The sequence below is a fragment of the Urocampus carinirostris genome, chromosome 17 (genome assembly GCF_059441175.1).
Source record: "Urocampus carinirostris isolate Australia breed hairy pipefish chromosome 17, RoL_Ucar_1.0, whole genome shotgun sequence".
Taxonomy (NCBI): Eukaryota; Metazoa; Chordata; class Actinopteri; order Syngnathiformes; family Syngnathidae; genus Urocampus; species Urocampus carinirostris.
In genome coordinates this window covers 27,886,761-27,906,490 of record NC_142365.1, presented here as the reverse complement: position 1 = coordinate 27,906,490, position 19,730 = coordinate 27,886,761, and the positions used below count along the sequence as shown (strand labels likewise).

The window sequence follows — 19,730 nt, the reverse complement described above, 5'->3', positions numbered from 1 at the left end:
CGAATTTGAAGTAGTAGTTTTGCATAAAATGGATACATATACTGTATTTTCCGGACTGTAAGACGCACTCTACAAAAAAACGTCTTTTGTGATACTGGTTTCATAGATATGGTGCACTGAACTATAATATGCATGGAATTAAAACTACAAAAAAATTATTTCATGGAAGATAAATTAACATTATGACATCTGGTTTCACCACCAAATTTAATTCATTCATTCATAATTGGCAGTGGTGGACAAGGCCTTCTTTAATGGCCTAAATCACATCTGAATCATGTGATGTAATCATGTTTTGTCCATAAATACTTTTTAAATAATTCCAAAGTGTTTGTCAGCTCAACCTTTAAATACAAGAATAAACTTTACATTTTTTATGTAAAGCAAATTATCCCTGAAAAACACAGGGACCCTAGATAAAAAAATATTTACAGATGTAAAAAAAATAAATAAAAGAAAAAACAATCTTAACCTTTTTTAGACTCAACACATTTATAGTCAATAAGGAAACCCTTAAAATAAAACCTGCATATTGACCAATCACATGAGAAAAAAGTATCTCGAAGGGAATTGGCTCTTGATTGGTGCCGGATAATAGAGCCAGTTTAACACATCACTAAATACTAGCACCGAAGGCCTAAGTGTGAAACGCAAGGCTCAACACTGATAAATGGATACTGTGCTGTTCTCACTCCAAAGTATCCTCTTTTTCGTCAGGTAAATAGTAAAGGCGAAGGACTTTCGTGTTCTTTTTCGGGAGAAGACCCGAGTATTCAGACTTTAAAAGCTGGAGAGAAGCAATGCAGTTGATTTAGTTATTTATTACATTTATTACAAAGTTTCAAATAAAGACTGTCACAAGCCAAAAATGGAGACAGGACCCAGTGGCATTCGTTTACTCAGTTTTATTGATAAAGAGAGAGAGAGAGCAGTGTTTGCTTCCACGATCCGATGATCGATAGACAGCAGATGGCTGGAACGCGGAAGTGGCACATCCGTGTCGAGCGAGGATAATCGTAGGCAGCAGAGTTACTGGTCACTAGCCGGGAGGGGAGAGCAAGGGCGGTATCGAGTCCAGAAAAGAGGTTGGCAACAGATATCAGGCAGGAAACAGGGCAAAACAGGTCAATGATCGGGATGGCAGTACAGGGCAGAAACGGCTCCAGACACAGGTCAGCAACAGGTATCAGGCAGAAGAAAACAGGGCAGGAAAATGTTGGAAGGTGTGAGCTTGCCTAGCTGGGAGCATAGGTTTACAAACGGTCTGACGCCGGTAACAGGGAGCCGGGGGGTTTAAAAAGTGGCAAGGAGCCAATCAGCGACCAGGGCTGTTGGCGCCAGCGAGGCAGCCACAGGATTCGGGATCAGTAATCATGACAAGGACAACATCAGAGTGAACTCTGGACCAATCGATGGAGACGCATCTCCCAAGAAATGCAAAACGTAAAAATTAAGCTCCAACAGGCACCTCTGGGATCTCACATTACAAGGCAAAAGGAACTATCTTAACGATCAAGAAACTTTTGTTGTAACTGCAAACAGCTGGATTTTGAAGATTGTATAATAAGATAATGGTGGAAAACCATTGCTGAGAAAGTACTGATATGAAAGGATCCAGCAAGTAATTACTTCATTCAAATATTTGGATGAACATACAGTAAGTGCATTTACAACAACTAAATGAGCAATGTTATCATTGAAGTAATGCTGTGATGATAAAAAAATAACCTTATTATAGCTGGAAAACTCAAGCTATAGTGACAACATACTCAGTGATACATTTTAATAATCAAACAACAGCTAGTGAACATCGTGCAACAACAAAAAGGAGCATTTGAAAGTTTCTGCTTTTGTCAAAGTTCTGCATTATCCTTTTTTTCCTCTTTCAGGAACAAACTATTAACAAGCTAACCAAAAGAGGGCAGAACAGTGACCTCACACCAGCACAAATGATTGTGAACCACATGTTTATATATATATATATATATATATATATATATATATATATATATATATATATATATATATATATATTATATATCTCATCTTATCTCATTAGCTGCACTGCTTATCCTCAGTAGGGTCGCGGGGGTGCTGGAGCCCATCCCAGCAATCATCGGGCAGTGGACATATACATGTGTATATATATATATATATATATATATATATATATATATATATATTTGATTAGACATATGCTAATAAAACTAAGCTCTACAATACTTAACAAACATACATTATACTGTTGCATTTTGGTTATTAAAAGATCCCCTTTCTTCATTGGTTGAAATGTAATAAGCATATTTATACAATTAACATGTCAACAATAAGAGGGAACTCAAAGACCACTCTATATATTTCCAATGGCAGAACAGTTACCGTATTCAGTATTATTTAATGGTAACTATGCATTTGCAATTTAATCCACCCTAATTTCATGTATATAAGGCGCACCATATGGTGAGGCACACTTTCAAATTTTTGGCCAATTTGGGGTTTTTAGGTGCGTGTATAGTGCGGGCAATACGGTACATTTTTATTGCAGCTTTTATACTCAACGAAACACATAGCAAGTCTGAATTTAATTAGCATGAGTGAAGTTTTACAATTTTGAAAAAGAAAGGGAAATAAACCTTTAGGCCAGGGGTTAATGAAGGTAACATGAAAATAATCAGATATACACCCCATACTTTGTGACGTGGCAATTTTTTTTCTTCAGATGTCTGTTTTTTTAATGTAATATCTACATAAGTACCAGCACTTCAATTTTTAATAGTACATTGTGTTTGGTAATTGTGTTGGAAAGCTAATGGATAATTATAATATTCTTGTGCCAATCGTCGAGTATCTAGAGGAGGGTCTCAAACTCAATATACTTGGCGGCCGCTAGAGCTCAGGTCTGGGTTAAGTTAGGCCAAATTGGGGTTTCCACAAAATAAACAACATAACATTCCACTGTCCTCAAAAAAAAAAAAAAATCCCTACACAAAATAAAATCTAAAAAAATAAAACACACATTAAGAATGATTATGAAAACAAGTAAATTCAACTTTGAAGATTTTTATTGTACGTCGTGTTTTATATGTCAGTTTGTTTTTGCTTAAGTATTAGCTGGAAAAAAAATTACAATTTTATTATTATTTTAGGTCAGGACTGTTCCGTGCATTTGCGCTTCATTGTTGTTAAATTGTTGTCTGTGCTTGAGAGATTGGGAAATTTTGGTTTATTGTGTGTCAAGTACATTTGGGAAATTGACGGATAAAATTGACTTTGATTATTCAGTGATAAATTAATCGGAAATCCGCTAGGGCTGCACTTAAAGCGACAGTGTGCATTATTCGGTGCCTCCTAGTGGTAAATACATGTCATTCATTTAAAAAAATATATTGATTAAAATAGTTGGCGAAAATACATTCACCATTTTATAAATAGGTATGTTTTATAAATACTCCGTGGTTACGAAACGTGTATTCATTTTACATGAGCCTCAAAGAGAGGGAGATGACAATTTTTGATGCAACGGGTTTCTTGTTCAGTTTTTTCATTTTTTTCTTTGCAATAGGTTGAGCAAAAAAATAAATAAAAAGGGGGGGCTTTATGGTCACTGAGGTTACGTAGTTTGTATTCTTCCTTGTTAATTTCAGGTCCATGACAAAATATAGCAACATCTAGAGGTCAAATCGTTCACACAGTCTCTTTAACTTTCAGATTAAGGCGGGGCTCTCAAACTGGCACCCCAGCCAGAGTTGCGAGTTTGAGACCCCTGCTTTGAAGTTATTACGGGACCGATAAAACTGAATGCAAAATTCATCTTCGCCAGGATATTCCAACGAGCAAATCAAAACACTTTTTTGTGGTGATGAGAATGTCACATTTATTCTCAAGTTTAGACAAAATATTGAGATAAAATGAATCAAGACAGATAGGACACATTTGAAACATATTTCAGTCCATTTGGGGAATGGGTGGGCAACATACGGCACTTGGGTCACAAAGTTTCTTTTTTTTGGACCTGACAAGTATTTCTATATACACATTGATCGGAAAAGAGCATTTCATAACAAAAGCCAAAAAATGAAAATTAAAAAAAAAGACACAAAACCAAAAAAATACTCACAATTCTCATTTTTTGTTCACTGTATACAATGCTACAAAGGCTTGAATTCTTTTTTTAATCAAAATCAAAGCCTAAGGTACAGTACATCAAGTTTTTTTTCCCTTAAATCATTTAGAACACTTTGCTTTCATATATTAAGTTTAGCACAATCATATGTAATATCAGTTGGTGAAACTTAATCGTGGGTTTCTTTTACATTTTTAAGGAGTGTTTTATTTTTCCCGTTCCGTTCCGTTTGGCCCTTGGTTAAATAGGCCATCCTTAATAAGGGTCAAATATTAATAATATTCAAAATTGCTAATTTTTTTCATTAAAAGAGGCAGGAATGCTATAGCAAAATGACAGCAATACGGATCAGTCTACTTAAAATAGTGCAAAAACTAAACAGTGCAAATAAAGGTGGGGGGAATGAAAGCCTGACAAAGGAGAACAATTTTAATGCCCTCCTTTGCCAGCTTTTCCACAAATTCAAAAATATACTTTAACTGTGTATACATTACATAAGACATCAAACCAGAGAAAAACGGAAGCAAGAAACTATATACAAACGGATTATTTCAGGTCTCGACTTCTTTCCTGAGACGGCTTTTTTGTTATGTCTACCAGATACTTGGTGAACCTTTTTGGAATAATCAAGAAGATTGTGACAAGTTAGTGTAAAGTGCAATCAAAAGCGGGCTTCTTCTGTAACAAGGAAAAAAATCACGGTAATGTTAAGAGGTGTCACTCACAAGTAACAAGATTTTTACAGCTGCATTTAATTTGCTTCAGCAAAACGAGGAAAGGGCAGTTTTTTTCCTCCTCAGTTTAGATGCTTAAACTTTGCCAATATTTCTTTTGATCCTCACAAAAAATTCAATGTGAATAGATACATGAAACACAACACAAACTTTTGATTTAACCATCTTTAGGTTATATCAATATTGCATTGACACAAAGATTTCAGGACTTTGCCCATTACTTCTTTATATTGAATCAACAGTCTACAACAAAAAAGTTTGGTATGTTTTATTTCAAGAAAAATATTATGGTCGATATCAACAGACAGTATCGACAGTATTGTATGAGGTCATGTATTAGGAAGATGCTAAATTTGATTAGAGGTGAAACACTCGTTTGACAAGAACTTGAAGCTAGTTGTTATAATGATGAGTCATGTTATTTTGAATTATTTAGTCAATCTTGCTTCACTACCTGCATTATCTTCATCTCGGTTGGTGTAACCAATAACAACTTAATAGGTTGCTATCTATTTACTGTGGAGCAGTTCTACTATAGTTAGCTTTTACTTCACGTCACTACTCGGATGAGAGGTGCGCCTGCTGGTGGGAACAGAGACGCACAAGATTGTATTGAGAGGGACACGAGACCCAGTTGTTTGTATTAGATTTGTGTGTTAGGAATAAATCCACTTGTGTGTGAAATGCTGGCTTCCTGATACCTATCTATTGCAGAACGAGCGTGCGTATTGTTGCATGAGTGGCGTTTGGGGAAGGTCAGATTACTAATGTAAGTGTGTATTGATAAAGTAATAATTCCAACAATCTCGGTTGGTGTAACCAATAACAACCTTACTAGGTTGCTATCTGTTTACTGTGGAGCAGTTCTACTATAGTTAGCTTTTACTTCACGTCAGTTTATAAGGCCACTAATTATTTATTTTTATATATATATATATATATATATATATATATATATATATAAAATACATGGTTTTTCAAAAAATGAATTTATTTAATATTAATGATTAATTATTACAATAAATATCAGTAATTCCCTGGACTAACTCATGTTTTGATAATTTGTGTACAAATTAGAAAAAAAAACGTAATCTGCTGGATAATGTTACCCAAGATACGCTTCATCATGTTTGGCAGGAGCTGGATAACTGATTTGACATATGCCATGTCTCAGGCGGTGCGCATATTGAACATCTGTAAAATTGTTTTTGGGTCTGGCCTAAAATGTCTATCATTACGTTAGGGTTCGGGCCAGGTTTTGGTTTTTTTTTTTTTATTATTCACCTGTCATTGTACTGTTTCTTTTTCTTTGTGGATTATCCGCAGTGGATTCAATCCCCCTCGTGATTCTGTCCCCTTCTCATTGGTGATGCACTCCTCTGGAGTCACCATGAATCAAAAATAAAAATTCGGATTTGCTTTGGGTTCAGTCCCTCATCGAGTTAATTGGTTGGGCTCTGACAAAAACATTTTGGGCCCGATCTAACCTCCAACTTTCAGTGATATTTACATCAAGTTTTTTGAAAAATCCTGTATATGTTCAAGTTTACTACAAATAATGTTATGAATTTTAAGTCCTTCATACAATTATAAGTCAGCAGCTTGAGGAGGAACCATGTGACCTAACTGTTAAAAGACAGCCAATCGGGGAAGAGGATAGGGTCCGGCGTCTAGAATCCAGATGGGGTGAGGATGTTCATGTCACGAGGCTTGAGCTTGTGTGGGCGAGCTCCTTGCCGCCGACCGTCCATAGTCGGGATCTCCATCTTGGGTGGGGCGGCCGCTTTTTGGGCGTCTGCGTTGTCAGCCAATCGAGCAGGCCCCTGAGACTTCATGACCTGTGTGGCGTTTGGATTGTGGACGCCCAGGTATGCCTGCAGAGCTAAGCCTGCTGAGAAACATAAAATGGAAGCAGTGAGGCACCTCACATCATGCGATTATCGTTGCAACTAACAAATATATCAATAGTCGATTTATCATCGACTATTGAAACGATTGGTCAAATAATCGGATTATTTTTTTCTTCACTTGCATGAAGTTGGTAATTATGTGGCAAGTGATAATAAAACACAAGAAAATGGGTGCAAATGCATCTTTTACTAAAATAAAATAAAGCTCATCAGAAGATGTAGAACAGATGTAGACACACACTGCTCACTCTATATAGAGTTTCTAGCAGTATCGTGTAGACCCTTCTATCTACCGAGAGAGCTAACTGTGGTCATTGTGGTTGCTGTTTACGTTCCACCGGATGCTAACGTTAGCATAGCGCTAAATCTCCTGCCCGCTGCTATCTATAAAAAGCAGCTTGCCCACCCCGATGGAGCTTTTATCGTCGCACTGTACTTCCCAAATCCATTCAATACGTGGACTAAGCATCTAGTTGGATCTGGCCATCTCTGTCTGTCCCTCACCCCCTCATACACCCCCCTCCGGAGGAAAACAAAGCCTACGCAACAAGGACAGTACAAACATCTTCTTTGTTCCTTTATCTCTTTGTTTTTTTTATCCTCACTGTAAAATGTGGACTGGAGTGCCACGTCCAATTTCGTTGTCACAATATATTCAACCCATGTTGTAACAATGACAATAAAGGTATATTCTAATTCTAAGTAAGTAAAACTACTATTATTTGCATTTTGTGAAGTACATTCGATGGTCAACAGCTAATTCGGTAAAAATAGAACCAACGCCTGTCCTTTTTAACGTTTTGACAACTCATGATTGTTTTTTGGACCGCACAAAACTAATTTCAAATATGTTTAACAGTCTGGCATAATGCTCAAGCTCCCTTTTATAGCGATATAAATGCGTAAAATTTACAATGCAAGTCATCAAAACTGCAGATTAACTGAATCTTACCAAGGTGATTTACATTCTGTTTCGTTCAACTATCCAACATAGTCTCCATATAAATGTTCTTGCAACACAGAGGTACTGCTGTGATGCGCACGGTCTGCTTTGCAAACTTTGATTTATAGTCTGGAAAATACGGTACTTGTTTTTCATAGTTTGGCCCGGTGCGACTTATACTCCGGTCACACTTGTGAGATTTTTAACACAATATTACCGGGCACATCATTTCACATGTTCTTTTCACACTAAACCAATCAGGACAAAAAAGTTCAGAAGGCGTCATTTCGCCAAAGTAAATATTTTCATCTTGCTCAAAAAATATTTTATATACAAGGTGCACATTTTTTGTACTTTAATGTTCTATTATATTTCCCCCTCAAAAGGAGATACAAAGTCATTCAAGTGACGTTTAAGAAAGTGGTATATTCTTGGGATTGTGTGGCATTTTATGCAGAGCGACATTTTCCGCCACAACACTAGTACAGTAAAATTCGGAGTATAAGGTGATGCGCCTTATACTCTGAATTTTACTGTACTAAGCTGCACCCAGTAAATTTTGAAAGAAAAACATTTTGAACATACATAAGGGGCACCTGACTATAACCGCATGTGCCCACATTTAAACGCAAGATATTTACATAAAAAAACCACGGCACACAGAATGATATAATAATATACAGTACCATAACCGCTTAACGTCCTGTTAGCCCGCCGGTGGGCCGCTGGACTTTTGAGGGAAGGGAAAAAAAAATAAATAAATAAAAAAAAATACACGTCTGTACAATGTCACCAGTCACATATTTTATGCCATATATCATTGGAAAGCTTAAACTCTTAGGATCAAAATTATGATGACCATTACAAATTATACTCATCAGAGAAACATCACGATTAGTCTGAAACAAGATATCCGAAAACTATAAAGCTTGCGCAATTCAACATTACGTCCCCAAGGCCAATCCATAGAATCCAACTGAGTAAAAAGTTTACTCCAAAACACACAATATTGGATAAAGAAACTTAAAATAAATAGTAATACGCTTAAAAACATTTCTGCTTTGTTAGACGTTGCTTCTTGTAATCCGTTCGATTCACCACCTTATTTCCGTTAAACAGACTCGTAAGATTTTTCCCATTATGATAGTTAGCGCTCCCCTTTCAATTGACACCTTTTCCATGATGATGGTGTGTTCATGCTAGTTTCATTCATGCACAAAGCACAAAGTTACATTCAGGCTAAAATGCTTTCGAACTTCATAAGTTTTGGTATGTGCACTTGATGTTGAGCCCATCATTTATGTACATTAGTGCCAGAGACACTACTGCACATGAACGACTCTCAGCAGAGATTATATTTATGTAGAGATGCCTCACGTGTCTGTGGACAATAAAATTCATTTGTTGACCATTTATATTATTGATTTTTGTCGACATCAATTTATTGTTGAAGCTCTAGCCAAAGGCTGCTTCACCATCACAAAATTTGTTACAATGCATGCTTTACAATAGAGGTGTCAAACATATGGCCCTTGGGTTGTGTTATGCCCGTCAACAGATCTAATCCAGTCCGCGAAACAATTCTGAGAGAAACACCAGAGAAATATGAGCTGCATCACGTTGCCAAAGCCAGGCACTAATACCAATGCAAACCACTCATTGTAGCTGTACATGCTGGCTATCAACCAGAGAACATTTGAGGTACACCCAACCCTGGTGATATTTTACTTAAAATAGTGCTTTTTAAGGCTATACAATTGCACTCAAGTGTGGTGCGTGGATGTCTCTCTTAAACGCAACATTTGCTACTAAACTATGCTTTTTATACCCAGTGATTGGAATGTATCGGTTAGCCTCTAGATCAGGGTTGTCAAAATCATTTAAGCTCGGGGGCCACACGATTGTACATACATTCTCTCGGGGGCCGGTTCAGTAGATTAGAGAGAAAGAAAAAAAAAGAGAGAAAGAAATAAGAGAAAGATAGGGAGAGAAAGGTAGAGAGGGTGGGATAAAAAGAGAAAGAGAAACAGAGAGAGAGAGCGTGAGAAACAAGGGATAAAAACAGAAATAGTGAGAGAGGGGGAAAGAAAGAGAAAGAATGAAATCCAAAGAGAAATAGAAAGAGAAAATGAGGAAAGAAAAGAGAGAAAGAGACAGAGGAAAGAGAGGGGGAAAGCAGGAGATAGAGAGTAAAGGAAAAAATGAAGAGTGACCAAAATAAGGTAAAAAATAAGGTAAAAAGACCGAGAGAAAGAGACAAAAAGGAACAAAGAAAGAAAAAAACACAGAGAGAGTGAAAGAGAGAGAGAGTGAGAGTGAGAGAAAAATGGAGGAAGAGAGAGAGAGAGAAATACAAGTGCAGCGTTTGTGAGAGGCACCTAGCTTTGGCAACATCAAATGGACCTATTTCAGCCTACAGCTCTCTTTCTCTTGCACTTCCCTGAGCGTTGTCTCGCGGGTCGGATCCAACCCCCTATTGGGCCTGATCTGCTCTCGATTGAAAAATGTTGGTTTTAGGGTTAACCCGCCCCATGTTGGCAGATCGGTGGCAACAAGAGTCTTCAATCTTCCTTAACCATGACAAGTTTTCCTTTTCCTATTTTGTTGGTCCCTGGGCCTTTTCTCTGCTAGTATAACCCGCAATTTTAATATTTAAAATGTTGAAATTAACCTCAAAAGTATTACATAAATTAAAAAAAGGTTATCTTATCATTACAACACATCTGAGATATATATTATTTTAAAATCCTTAGCTCTTATAACATCTATCATATTGGGCTCGGTTTTGACCCATAGATATTTACTTTAAAACCAAGGTTAAAAAAATGAATTTTTTTTCTTCCAATATAACTTAAATACGAATGAAAAGCACAAGTCAAAACAATAAACAATAAATATATATATATATATATATATATATATATATATAAAATATACTATATAATATATAAGTGGGAAATCAATTGATTTTTTGTACTTGACAGTGGAGCTGCAACATTTTGATAGCTGATTAATCTCTGACTATTGAAACGATTAGTTAAAATATTGGATAATAATAAATCAATATGAATATGTGCATTTTGTGAAGTACATTCAGTGGTCATTTGCAAAGTCTGAAATATATATATATTACATATCTATTTTATAGATATAAATTACAACCAAGACCTTACAAACAACAGCCTAGAAGGAACAAAATCAAGTACTCATTCCAAAACAAAATTAGAGTGTGGAGAATTTAAGTTTGTGTTAATATGCATATCTGGTAAACAAGCGACACTTTTAGTGTCTTCCTTGCAGAAACACGCACAATATGTCCAGCCCCCTTATGATTTCATCTGTGGCAGTCGCTGGTGTTTTCTAATCTTGTTTCTATAGCTGTAAATTTTCTCACATAGATTTTATATATATATATATATAAAATCTATTACTTTAGTTTGACAAAATAAACACTCCTGACAAAGCCAAAAAGCCTTGATGCAATAAACAAATGTGGCTTTTGGATGCATCTAAAATCCAAAGTGAGTTGTTGGCGACCCTAAAACAAGAACTCATTTCTATAATACATTTTAAAGCTAACAATGAAGGTTCCCAAATCCATGCATAGTTTAATAAAAATACACAAAATACAGAAAAAAAAAACACGTTTTAATCCTTAATTCAATTATATAAATTGTTGTCACATGACTAAGTGTTTGTATGTTTTTGGAGTGTACTTGTGAACACATTTGCCTAACACACGAAAAGTCCCCGGTTCGAACCCGGGTGGAAACATATGTTGGCCCGGAGAGGGATGGGCGTCACCAGGCTGTATTTGCCCAAGACACACCACAGAGGATATGGTGGCCCTATGACCCTAGTGGTTAAGATATCCAACCAACCATACTAGTTTTATCACTTTCCAGTTTGCATGAGTTTCCCAGTTAAAAAAAAAAAAAAAAAAAAAATCCTGTAGTGGAAATGAATTCAATTGTTGTTTTTCTTTTTCTTTATGTTAAAAAAAACAACAACAACAACAACAACAAAAACTAGTTTATATATATATATATATATATATATATATATATATATATATATACATATATTTTTTTTTTTTTTTTTTTTTTACAAATGCAGAGTTGATAAACACTAAAAGATCATATCTTGGTAAAATTTAAATTAAACAAATTGAGTGAAACAATTTATTATGTATTTTATAATCGAAACTTGATTCAAAATTGTAATTTGAAGGTGAGACTCCAGAAATGTCCAGTGCTACAGCTAAGGCACAATTTTAAGGCTATTAATTTACTAGTACGGCCCCCATAAGTGTTTTTCCTACAATGTGGTCCTTGAGCTCAAATGAGTTTGACACCCCTGCTTTACAACACCAAATAAAAAACCCAAAGTCACCTACCCAAAGTCATGTGGTAGTAAAGGCAATCAACCTTCTTTTCGAGTCACTTCTCTGCTGCCTCAGGTGCATAACATATTTGCACCTGCTTTCTTTTTATACTCATCCATCAGAATAGTCACTAGTCTGAAGGTCATCCTTTCATTTATTAACCCAATGCTTGTTTTTATTTGCTGTCTAGTTTAACTTTCCAAATGCGCAAACCTCCTTGCGTGACACATTTTCATCAACATACGACTTAAAACTTTAACAGATGAGCCAAGTGATTGCTCAGTTCATAACTTTAGAACAGGGGTGGGCAAACCTCATTCCGCATGCCAAGAAGCTTTTTCATCCAGCCCGCCACACAAAAATGGTGAAAATATTATGATAACATGCAGATTATTTTTTCTAAAAGTCCTTTTATTGGAAATGTGTTGATTTGGTGTCAATTTTGTCCCCAGCGCCCCAAACATTCAAATAGCTGGCTAAATTTACTTTACGTGCAGTATTTATTATGCATTTTATTTTTCCATTAATCATTATATTTAGCAAATTCAATCAACAAAAACACCTTCTGAGATAGCTGTTTTGCATTTAGACTTTTTCCAATGAAATGATGTACATTTTAAAGCACCAAATGTCTAATTTTACTTTAAATTCAGAGTGTCTTAAAACCAGTTTGATTACATGGTTTATTTATAGACAAAAAAAGACAAGTGAATGACTAGTCAATGACTGTTTACTGATAAATGCATATCACCGCTGCTATTCTGAAAATAGCTATTTTTGCCTGAATGGAATGTGCAAAACTAAAAATTTTAAAAATATAGAATAAATGGAAGCAGCACGGCGGCGCAGTGGCTGGCGCGTGTGCGCACAGTTCTGAGGTCATGAGATCGAACCTTCCTGTGTGGAGTTTGCATGTTCTCCCCGTGCTTGCGTGAGTTTCCTCCGGGCACTCCGGTTTCCTCCCACATTCCAAAAACATGCATATCAGGTTAATTGGCCGGTCCAAATTGTCCCTAGGTGTGAATGAGCGAGTGAGTTGTCTGTCTCTGTGTGCCCTGCGACTGGCTGGCAACCAGTTCAGGGTGTCCCCTGCCCACTGCCCGAAGACACCTGGGATGGGCTCCAGCACCCCCGCGACCCTACTGAGGATGAGCGGTGCAGATAATGAATGAATAAATGGATAGGCCTACATTATCTTTCCTCGTCTGCTATTGCTATGGTGTTGGATACTAGACTGTATCACCCGATACAAAAAATATCAATAATTCTTTACCCATACCCTTTTGCCAAATGTTTTAACCCAATGCGGCTTGTGACTCAAAATGTTTGTCTACCCCTGCTTTAAAATAACTACACCAATTAAGTGGAATTGGCATTTTAATAAATACATCAAAATTAGACTATATGATAACTGACATGACTAGACATGGCACCACAATAACGTACTAGGCAGATATAATAATCTTCAGTTACTGATAGCACCTGATGTCTTTATAAGAACACACATCATACTGGAATGACTCATTACCCTAGCAGTTTACATTCCAATTATTGCAGTGTTTAACTTTTTTAGATGAAGGGATACGCTTTAGTTTTAAATATTAGTATAATGTATGCAAAGGATATGGCATAGGATGACAGTTTATTTGACTATTATAAACCCTTTGCATCAATGTCACTATTGGCGAGTCATTTAACTGTTTTTTTAATTTATTTTTTCATTCCCAGACACTATAGGGCAGATCTGCATTTGTAACCCAGAAGATCTAATAACAAGAGAGTCCTTAAGGAAGGGCTAATAGAACAGGTTGGAATTTCTTGCCTTAAGTTTAGGCTCACTCCCCTCTTCTCCTTACAAGTAGGTCTGCAATGATAAGTCAACGTTGTAGAAATAGTCATCAATGGATTGCATTGTTGATCATATTCGCCAGACACGTTTTTCCTGACAGAGTGAGGCATCTCACATGCTTATAATCTTTGCTGAAAGACGCTCATGCGGAATAGCGTCTGTGACAAGTGGAAACAATATCAAATACGCGTACCAAAAGTTTTAAAATTTGGGAGCATTTTAGCCTAAATATGGCAAATATAAAGATAAACGTACTTGCCAAGTTTGCAAAGCAGACCATGAGTAAAATGGCAGTACCTCGGTTAAGCACGAACATTTAAAGAAAACAGTCGAACAATTGAATCAAATGGAGTAACTTGGCACAAGAAGATTCTAGTGACCTTCAAGACCATATGGTTATGATGACACGCGCTTTACATTTTTCCACGTATATTTCGCTATAAAAGAGTTTGAGCGTTATGCCAGACAGCGCCTGACACTTATTAGAAATTAAATGCATTCAGTCTGAAGAAAAAATGTCATTTGTTATAACGCTGACAAAAACGACAAATGTCAGTAGTTAAAACTGTTGGATTTTATACTGATGAGAATCCTCAAAAATACTATGTGTAATACTTAATGCCTCCTATCATACCAATGTTAATTTTTATGAAAATAAAAATCATAGGTCGAAAGATTTGCATTTCTTTTACACAATAAAATCCATACCCAAGGTCAGCGCCATGTTTGTCTGCCATTTTGTTGCTTGCTGTGGCACTTGGTTTGATTCGCATCAGACAACAGTGAACTCTAATGGTCAAATATTAACACTGGTGCTTACATTTAGTGGTCAAATTTTACACACTGGGGCTTTAAGTAATTTTGTTACAGATTTTGCAGATGACCACTGAATGTACTTCACAAAATGTACATCTTGATTAATTATTATCCGATATTTCAACTAATCGATTCAATAGTCAGAGATCAATCAGCTTTCAAAATGTTGCGGCCATACTTTCAAGTAAAATAAATAAATTGATGCCTTCTCCAACAGCATTCTGGACAAGATCTGGCATATGCAAATCTGTCCATAATCAATAAATGTGTGACCTCAAATGGATGACCGCGCATGTAATATCACATTACCAGGGCTGACATAACGGTTTCTCAGTAAATGCATTCAACGCAACAATGACAATTCTGGCGCAAACGTGACCACTATGTGTAGCACGAGACTTTTTGTTTAAACAATCGTGTTTACCTGGTGCTGAAGGATCGCTGCCCAGATCGGAGGTGGACTTGTGCACAAGTGGCCGCGGCCCAAACACGCCCCAGCGCTCCAGCACGCCTCCGCCGCTGTCACCCCCTACCAGATCCACGCTGCTGTTGGAGGAGCTCACGCTGACGTCCGAACTGGTGCTGCTGAACCAGCTCCTACTAATACACAACAACAAATGAGGGCTGGTTAAACATTAACCTGGTAGGTAAGGGGCTCATTTGTTGTGTTTTGTTTTGACTTGCTTGCGCTGCTGTTTTGGGGAAGTGTGCGGCGTGGTAGATGGTGTGGACTGGGCTGACGAGGTCTGGCGCTCCTCTCGAGCCTCCATGCTCTGGATCTGCATTTTCTATACAGCAACAAAATGTCACAATGCATTGAGGCTTCAATGATACAAACATGAATAAAGTAAAAAAAAAAAAATAATAATAAAAAAAAAATTAAAAAAAGGAGGAGAAAAAAAACATGATTGTTTAAATTATTGCTTGGAATTGCATGACCATTCATTATGTTACATCACCTTGACCTTTTGAGTGTTTGTGGTGTATTACCTGAAAGGATTCAGGCATGCGGTGATGGTGTCTGGTCTCCTCAGCTGTGAGGCCTTTATGGGGAGTGTAACTGGTGTCAGTGAGCCCTGCCTTCTGCTCAAACTTGTACATGCTGTCATGGGTCTGTTCTGCAAGGAAATTATTAAAGGAAAAAAAAAAAGAATATCAAAGCTGATAAAACAATTAACTTCAAAAATATGTATAGGTATAGCCGTCACTCGCTTACTGGTGATTAGGGAGTTGAGAATAAGGGAAGAAGCCTTGGTCTTCACCACACCAGTGGACCTGGCGGGGGCGCTTTCAAACGCCGGCTGACTCACAGCAACACCTTCATCCTCCTGATAGTAAAACACAATATTGAATCTAATACAATACATTGAAGCTAGTAATTATAATGAGTTTAAATTAAGCACATTGTAAAAGGTGAAAAAGATAAAAACATTTTCAACAGTGGCAAACAGCTGTTACAATGGCAACATTTACATTGAGCTGTTGACCCATTCATAGGTACTGTAGTTGTAATAAGGAGACAAAAACATGTAATAATAAATAAAAAAAAACACACAATCAATCAGATGATCAAAAGCTTGGGTTGGCTGAAATAAGACCCAGAAATTTTCAAAATGTTCTGTGTCGAGTTTAATCCTTCAATTATAGCAATTATCTTTAGACCAAGTACAATTTTCCAGCTGATCTTAGATTTGGAAAAAAAAAAATAGACCTGCATATCGCAATTTTTTTTCACTACATGAACAAACTCCCTCACCTTTCCATTTAGGTTATATTGTTACATATCAAACAATTATGGACAGTCAGGTTGGCATGGGAGGCTGTGACTCACCTGTAATCATTGTAATATAAAATGAACAATACCATACGTGGTTATAGTTAGTCAGTGTTAATTTATTTACAATTAAGCTTCACAATTTTGGATTTTCTTTAAAAAAGAAAATTTACAGAATTTTCACATTATATTCCTAATATGTAATGCATTACAGTGGTGATCATCCTAGATGCAGAGAGGTATGCAATTCTCTTGCCTTATGGCAGTGCGGTAGTGAGACCAAGGATTCCGTGTTTGCGCTCACCTTAGCACCAAACTAAATAATTAGTGATAGTATCAGCAAGCTAATAGCAAATCAAGCCATGCAGTATTTTATTTTCTTATTGCATGGACTTTTTTTCATGATTACCAGTTGACACTTTTATTAAAACGTAGAAACGCATAGACGTCAATCTTAAGTTATGGGAAGACAATGAAACCTCACCGCAGGTCACAAATGGCAAACAACTGTAGAAATTGGCAGAAATGATAAGTTTATTTTGTTCCTTATCTCAAAATCATCAATCTACCAAAATAAAGGAAATTAGGGCTGATAATTTGTTCAGACGATAGATAAATCCACCCAAATGAATAAACCGAAAGGTGTTTCAGTCATTTGTCCCACCTCAGCCAGCTGGTTGAACTTTCTCTCAGGTACAACAGGGCGCCTCCACAAATTTGTGATGTTGATGTCGTGAGGAGGCGTGGACATTGGCGCCTCCAGGTTGTCATCATAGCTGAGCGCCCGGCGGGTCATCCCAATGGGGAGCTTCATCCCACCAGGACCTTCGAGAGCTATCAAAAAATACCATCAAAATTTCACGCCCTTTTTCTCCCTTTAAATGTAATACAAGATTACTGTATCCTACTCACCTGGTAAGTCACCTGAACCAGCCATAATGTTTTACAACAAAGAAAAAACAAATGCACCTGTGTGAAAATAAAAAAAATTCATTGTTATGGACCACACTTGAATGTGAGAATTCATAGGTAGCAGAAAGGTTGTGAAATTATTTAAAAAAACGGCAGTCTAACCAATGATTAGAGTGGCACCAGTGAGCAGAAGCCGGCAGTGGATGGTCTCATCGCACCCAGTCTATGTTTATGAGGAAGAGAATGAGGTTACATCAGGTCAAATGTCTTTCCTATGGCAGTGCAATGTCAAAAACGTATCACCGCAAGGGCAGATTTGTTAAAACATGATCGATAAGAAAAAGCACAATATTTCAATAAAATAACACATTTACTAAGGTGAAAGAAAGAGGTTAGCAATTTTATACACATTACATTGTGTATGCTCTTTGGGTGTTTTCATTGAAGGACACTTAGATACTGGGACTTCAAGCATTTATCTATTAAATCTATTTGGCCTAATTTGAGAATCGTGCACAAACGTCACACGCAAAATCACCAAAGTAGTGCAATCAGCCATCACATGAAAATATAGTTACTTCGTTCGTTGGTGAATAATCTTAACGTTGATTGTTACCGTGAATTACAGTGCTAAATGAATAACCAAGACAAAAACATGCAATACATGGTCAAACATGTTTCGGCAAATTTTGTCTCTTACCTTGGCCAAAGCATCAAATTTCGGACATGAAGCAATGCAAACACCCGACGGCTCGTGAGCAATTTACGGAAGAGTTGATGATTTGTTCGACGGCCATTATGCTTCGTCCTGGTAATGACGAGATTTCCGGGAGAGAGCGGTCACATCACGTTGTAATCTCGCGATGTTATGTGTTTGTTTGTTCTGGACAGGAGATACTGTATACAAATAAATAATTATTTTAATCTATATTTTCATTCAGTTTTATTCATCACAGTTAATTGGTAATGCAAAGCAGTTATTACTTCAGATTTTTCAGTTCACAATATTGTACACTGGGCAAAATAAATTTGCAGAAATATTTATATATTCATGCAGTTTTTATCATCACAGTTAATTGGTAATACAAAGCAGTTATCACTTCAAATGTTTCAGTTCATATATTCTTCGTTGTTTGCTGTCCCGTCATAGTTGTAATGCCTTCTCAAGGTCCAATCCATTATCATCCTCCTCATAGCGTAACCAGGAATATAATTTAGTCCATTTGGGCAGAAAAGTCATTTTCTTGCTAGCATTCTTTTGTTTATTTTCTTTTGTCGAATCGTTCGCTTCAAAACACGTGTTTTCCTTGCCTTCGCGGTCTTCTGAAGAATTTCTCCGCCGTTTTTTCGTGCCAGAATTATTGCCGTTGTTACCACTTTCTGTGTTATGTTTTGACTCATTACCGACACGGAAGAAATGACCAATTTTTAGTTGATTTGCAACTAGTACCAACTGTTTTTTCGGAGGCATACTTCTCTTTCACTCGACAACCGCCACAACAATGACGTCATCTTGAAGCAACAAGATCTCGTTTTCCGAGATCGGCGCGAGACCTAAACAACAATGGCGGATGGCGGATATGCCTGACAAAAAGTTTGGAGTGTGGTAAATCTTTGTTAAAAAAAAAAAGGAATCAAGGAATAATGACAATTTGGTGTGGAAAACGTTGCGTCCTGGGACTATTGGGCACGTTGATTTGACCCAATGCGTCCCCTGCAAAAATGATGCGTCTAGGACGCAGGGACGCGGGCAAACAAGAACACTGATATATTATATATATATATATAATATATAATATAATATATATAATATATAATATATAATATATATATATATATATATATATATATATATATATATATATATATATATATATATATATATATATATATATATATATATATATATATGCTGGAGCCCATCCCTGCGATCTTCGGGCAGTGGGCAGGGGACATCCTGAACTGGTTTCTAGTCAGTCGCAGGACACAAAGAGACTCATTCGCTCTTCCACACCTACGGACAATTTAGACCGGCCAATTAAACTGACATGCATGTTTTTAGAATGAAGGAGGAAACTGGAGTGTCTGGAGGAAAACCGTGCAGGCACAGGGAGAACATGCAAACTCCACACAGGAACGTTTGATCCCCAGAACTGTCTCATGGACGTGCTAACTACTCAGACGCCTCGCTGCCTTGTATATATACAGTTAACCTCTAACTAATCTTTCAAAATGAACGCCTGGGGAGTGGGGTTTGGGGGAGCTAGACTATTCACTGTACTACT

At 36.8% G+C, this 19,730-nt stretch overlaps 1 protein-coding gene across 3 annotated transcripts; it reads right to left on the bottom strand.

Annotated features, from left to right (window-relative positions):
- Positions 1–5,784: 5,784 nt before the first annotated feature.
- Positions 5,785–18,309, bottom strand: kiaa1191 (KIAA1191 ortholog). Of its 3 annotated transcripts, none has more exons than XM_088321244.1 (9): positions 18,146–18,309; positions 17,608–17,668; positions 17,446–17,502; positions 17,198–17,367; positions 15,976–16,087; positions 15,750–15,877; positions 15,444–15,547; positions 15,184–15,359; positions 5,785–6,748 (listed from the first exon to the last, which is right to left on the bottom strand). In XM_088321244.1, the coding sequence occupies exons 3-9, from the start codon at positions 17,468–17,470 to the stop codon at positions 6,528–6,530; spliced, it is 936 nt and encodes a 311-aa protein (XP_088177370.1). In that variant the 5' UTR covers positions 17,471–17,502; positions 17,608–17,668; positions 18,146–18,309; the 3' UTR covers positions 5,785–6,527. The 3 variants fall into 3 exon arrangements, with proteins under 3 accessions (XP_088177370.1, XP_088177372.1, XP_088177371.1); XM_088321246.1 differs by having other exon boundaries at positions 5,785–6,745; XM_088321245.1 differs by having other exon boundaries at positions 15,184–15,356.
- Between the last annotated feature and the right edge of the window lie 1,421 nt (positions 18,310–19,730).

What these genes read in the sequence shown, in the direction of transcription:
- kiaa1191 (XM_088321244.1), bottom strand. Translation starts at nt 17,470, where the DNA reads ATGGCTGGTTCAGGTGACTTACCAG. An exon ending in TGGTTCAGGTGACTTACCAG is followed by an intron (nt 17,368 to 17,445) that starts GTGAGTAGGATA and finishes ATTTTTTGATAG; the next exon opens with CTCTCGAAGGTCCTGGTGGG. An exon ending in AGTTCAACCAGCTGGCTGAG is followed by an intron (nt 16,088 to 17,197) that starts GTGGGACAAATG and finishes TTTTACTATCAG; the next exon opens with GAGGATGAAGGTGTTGCTGT.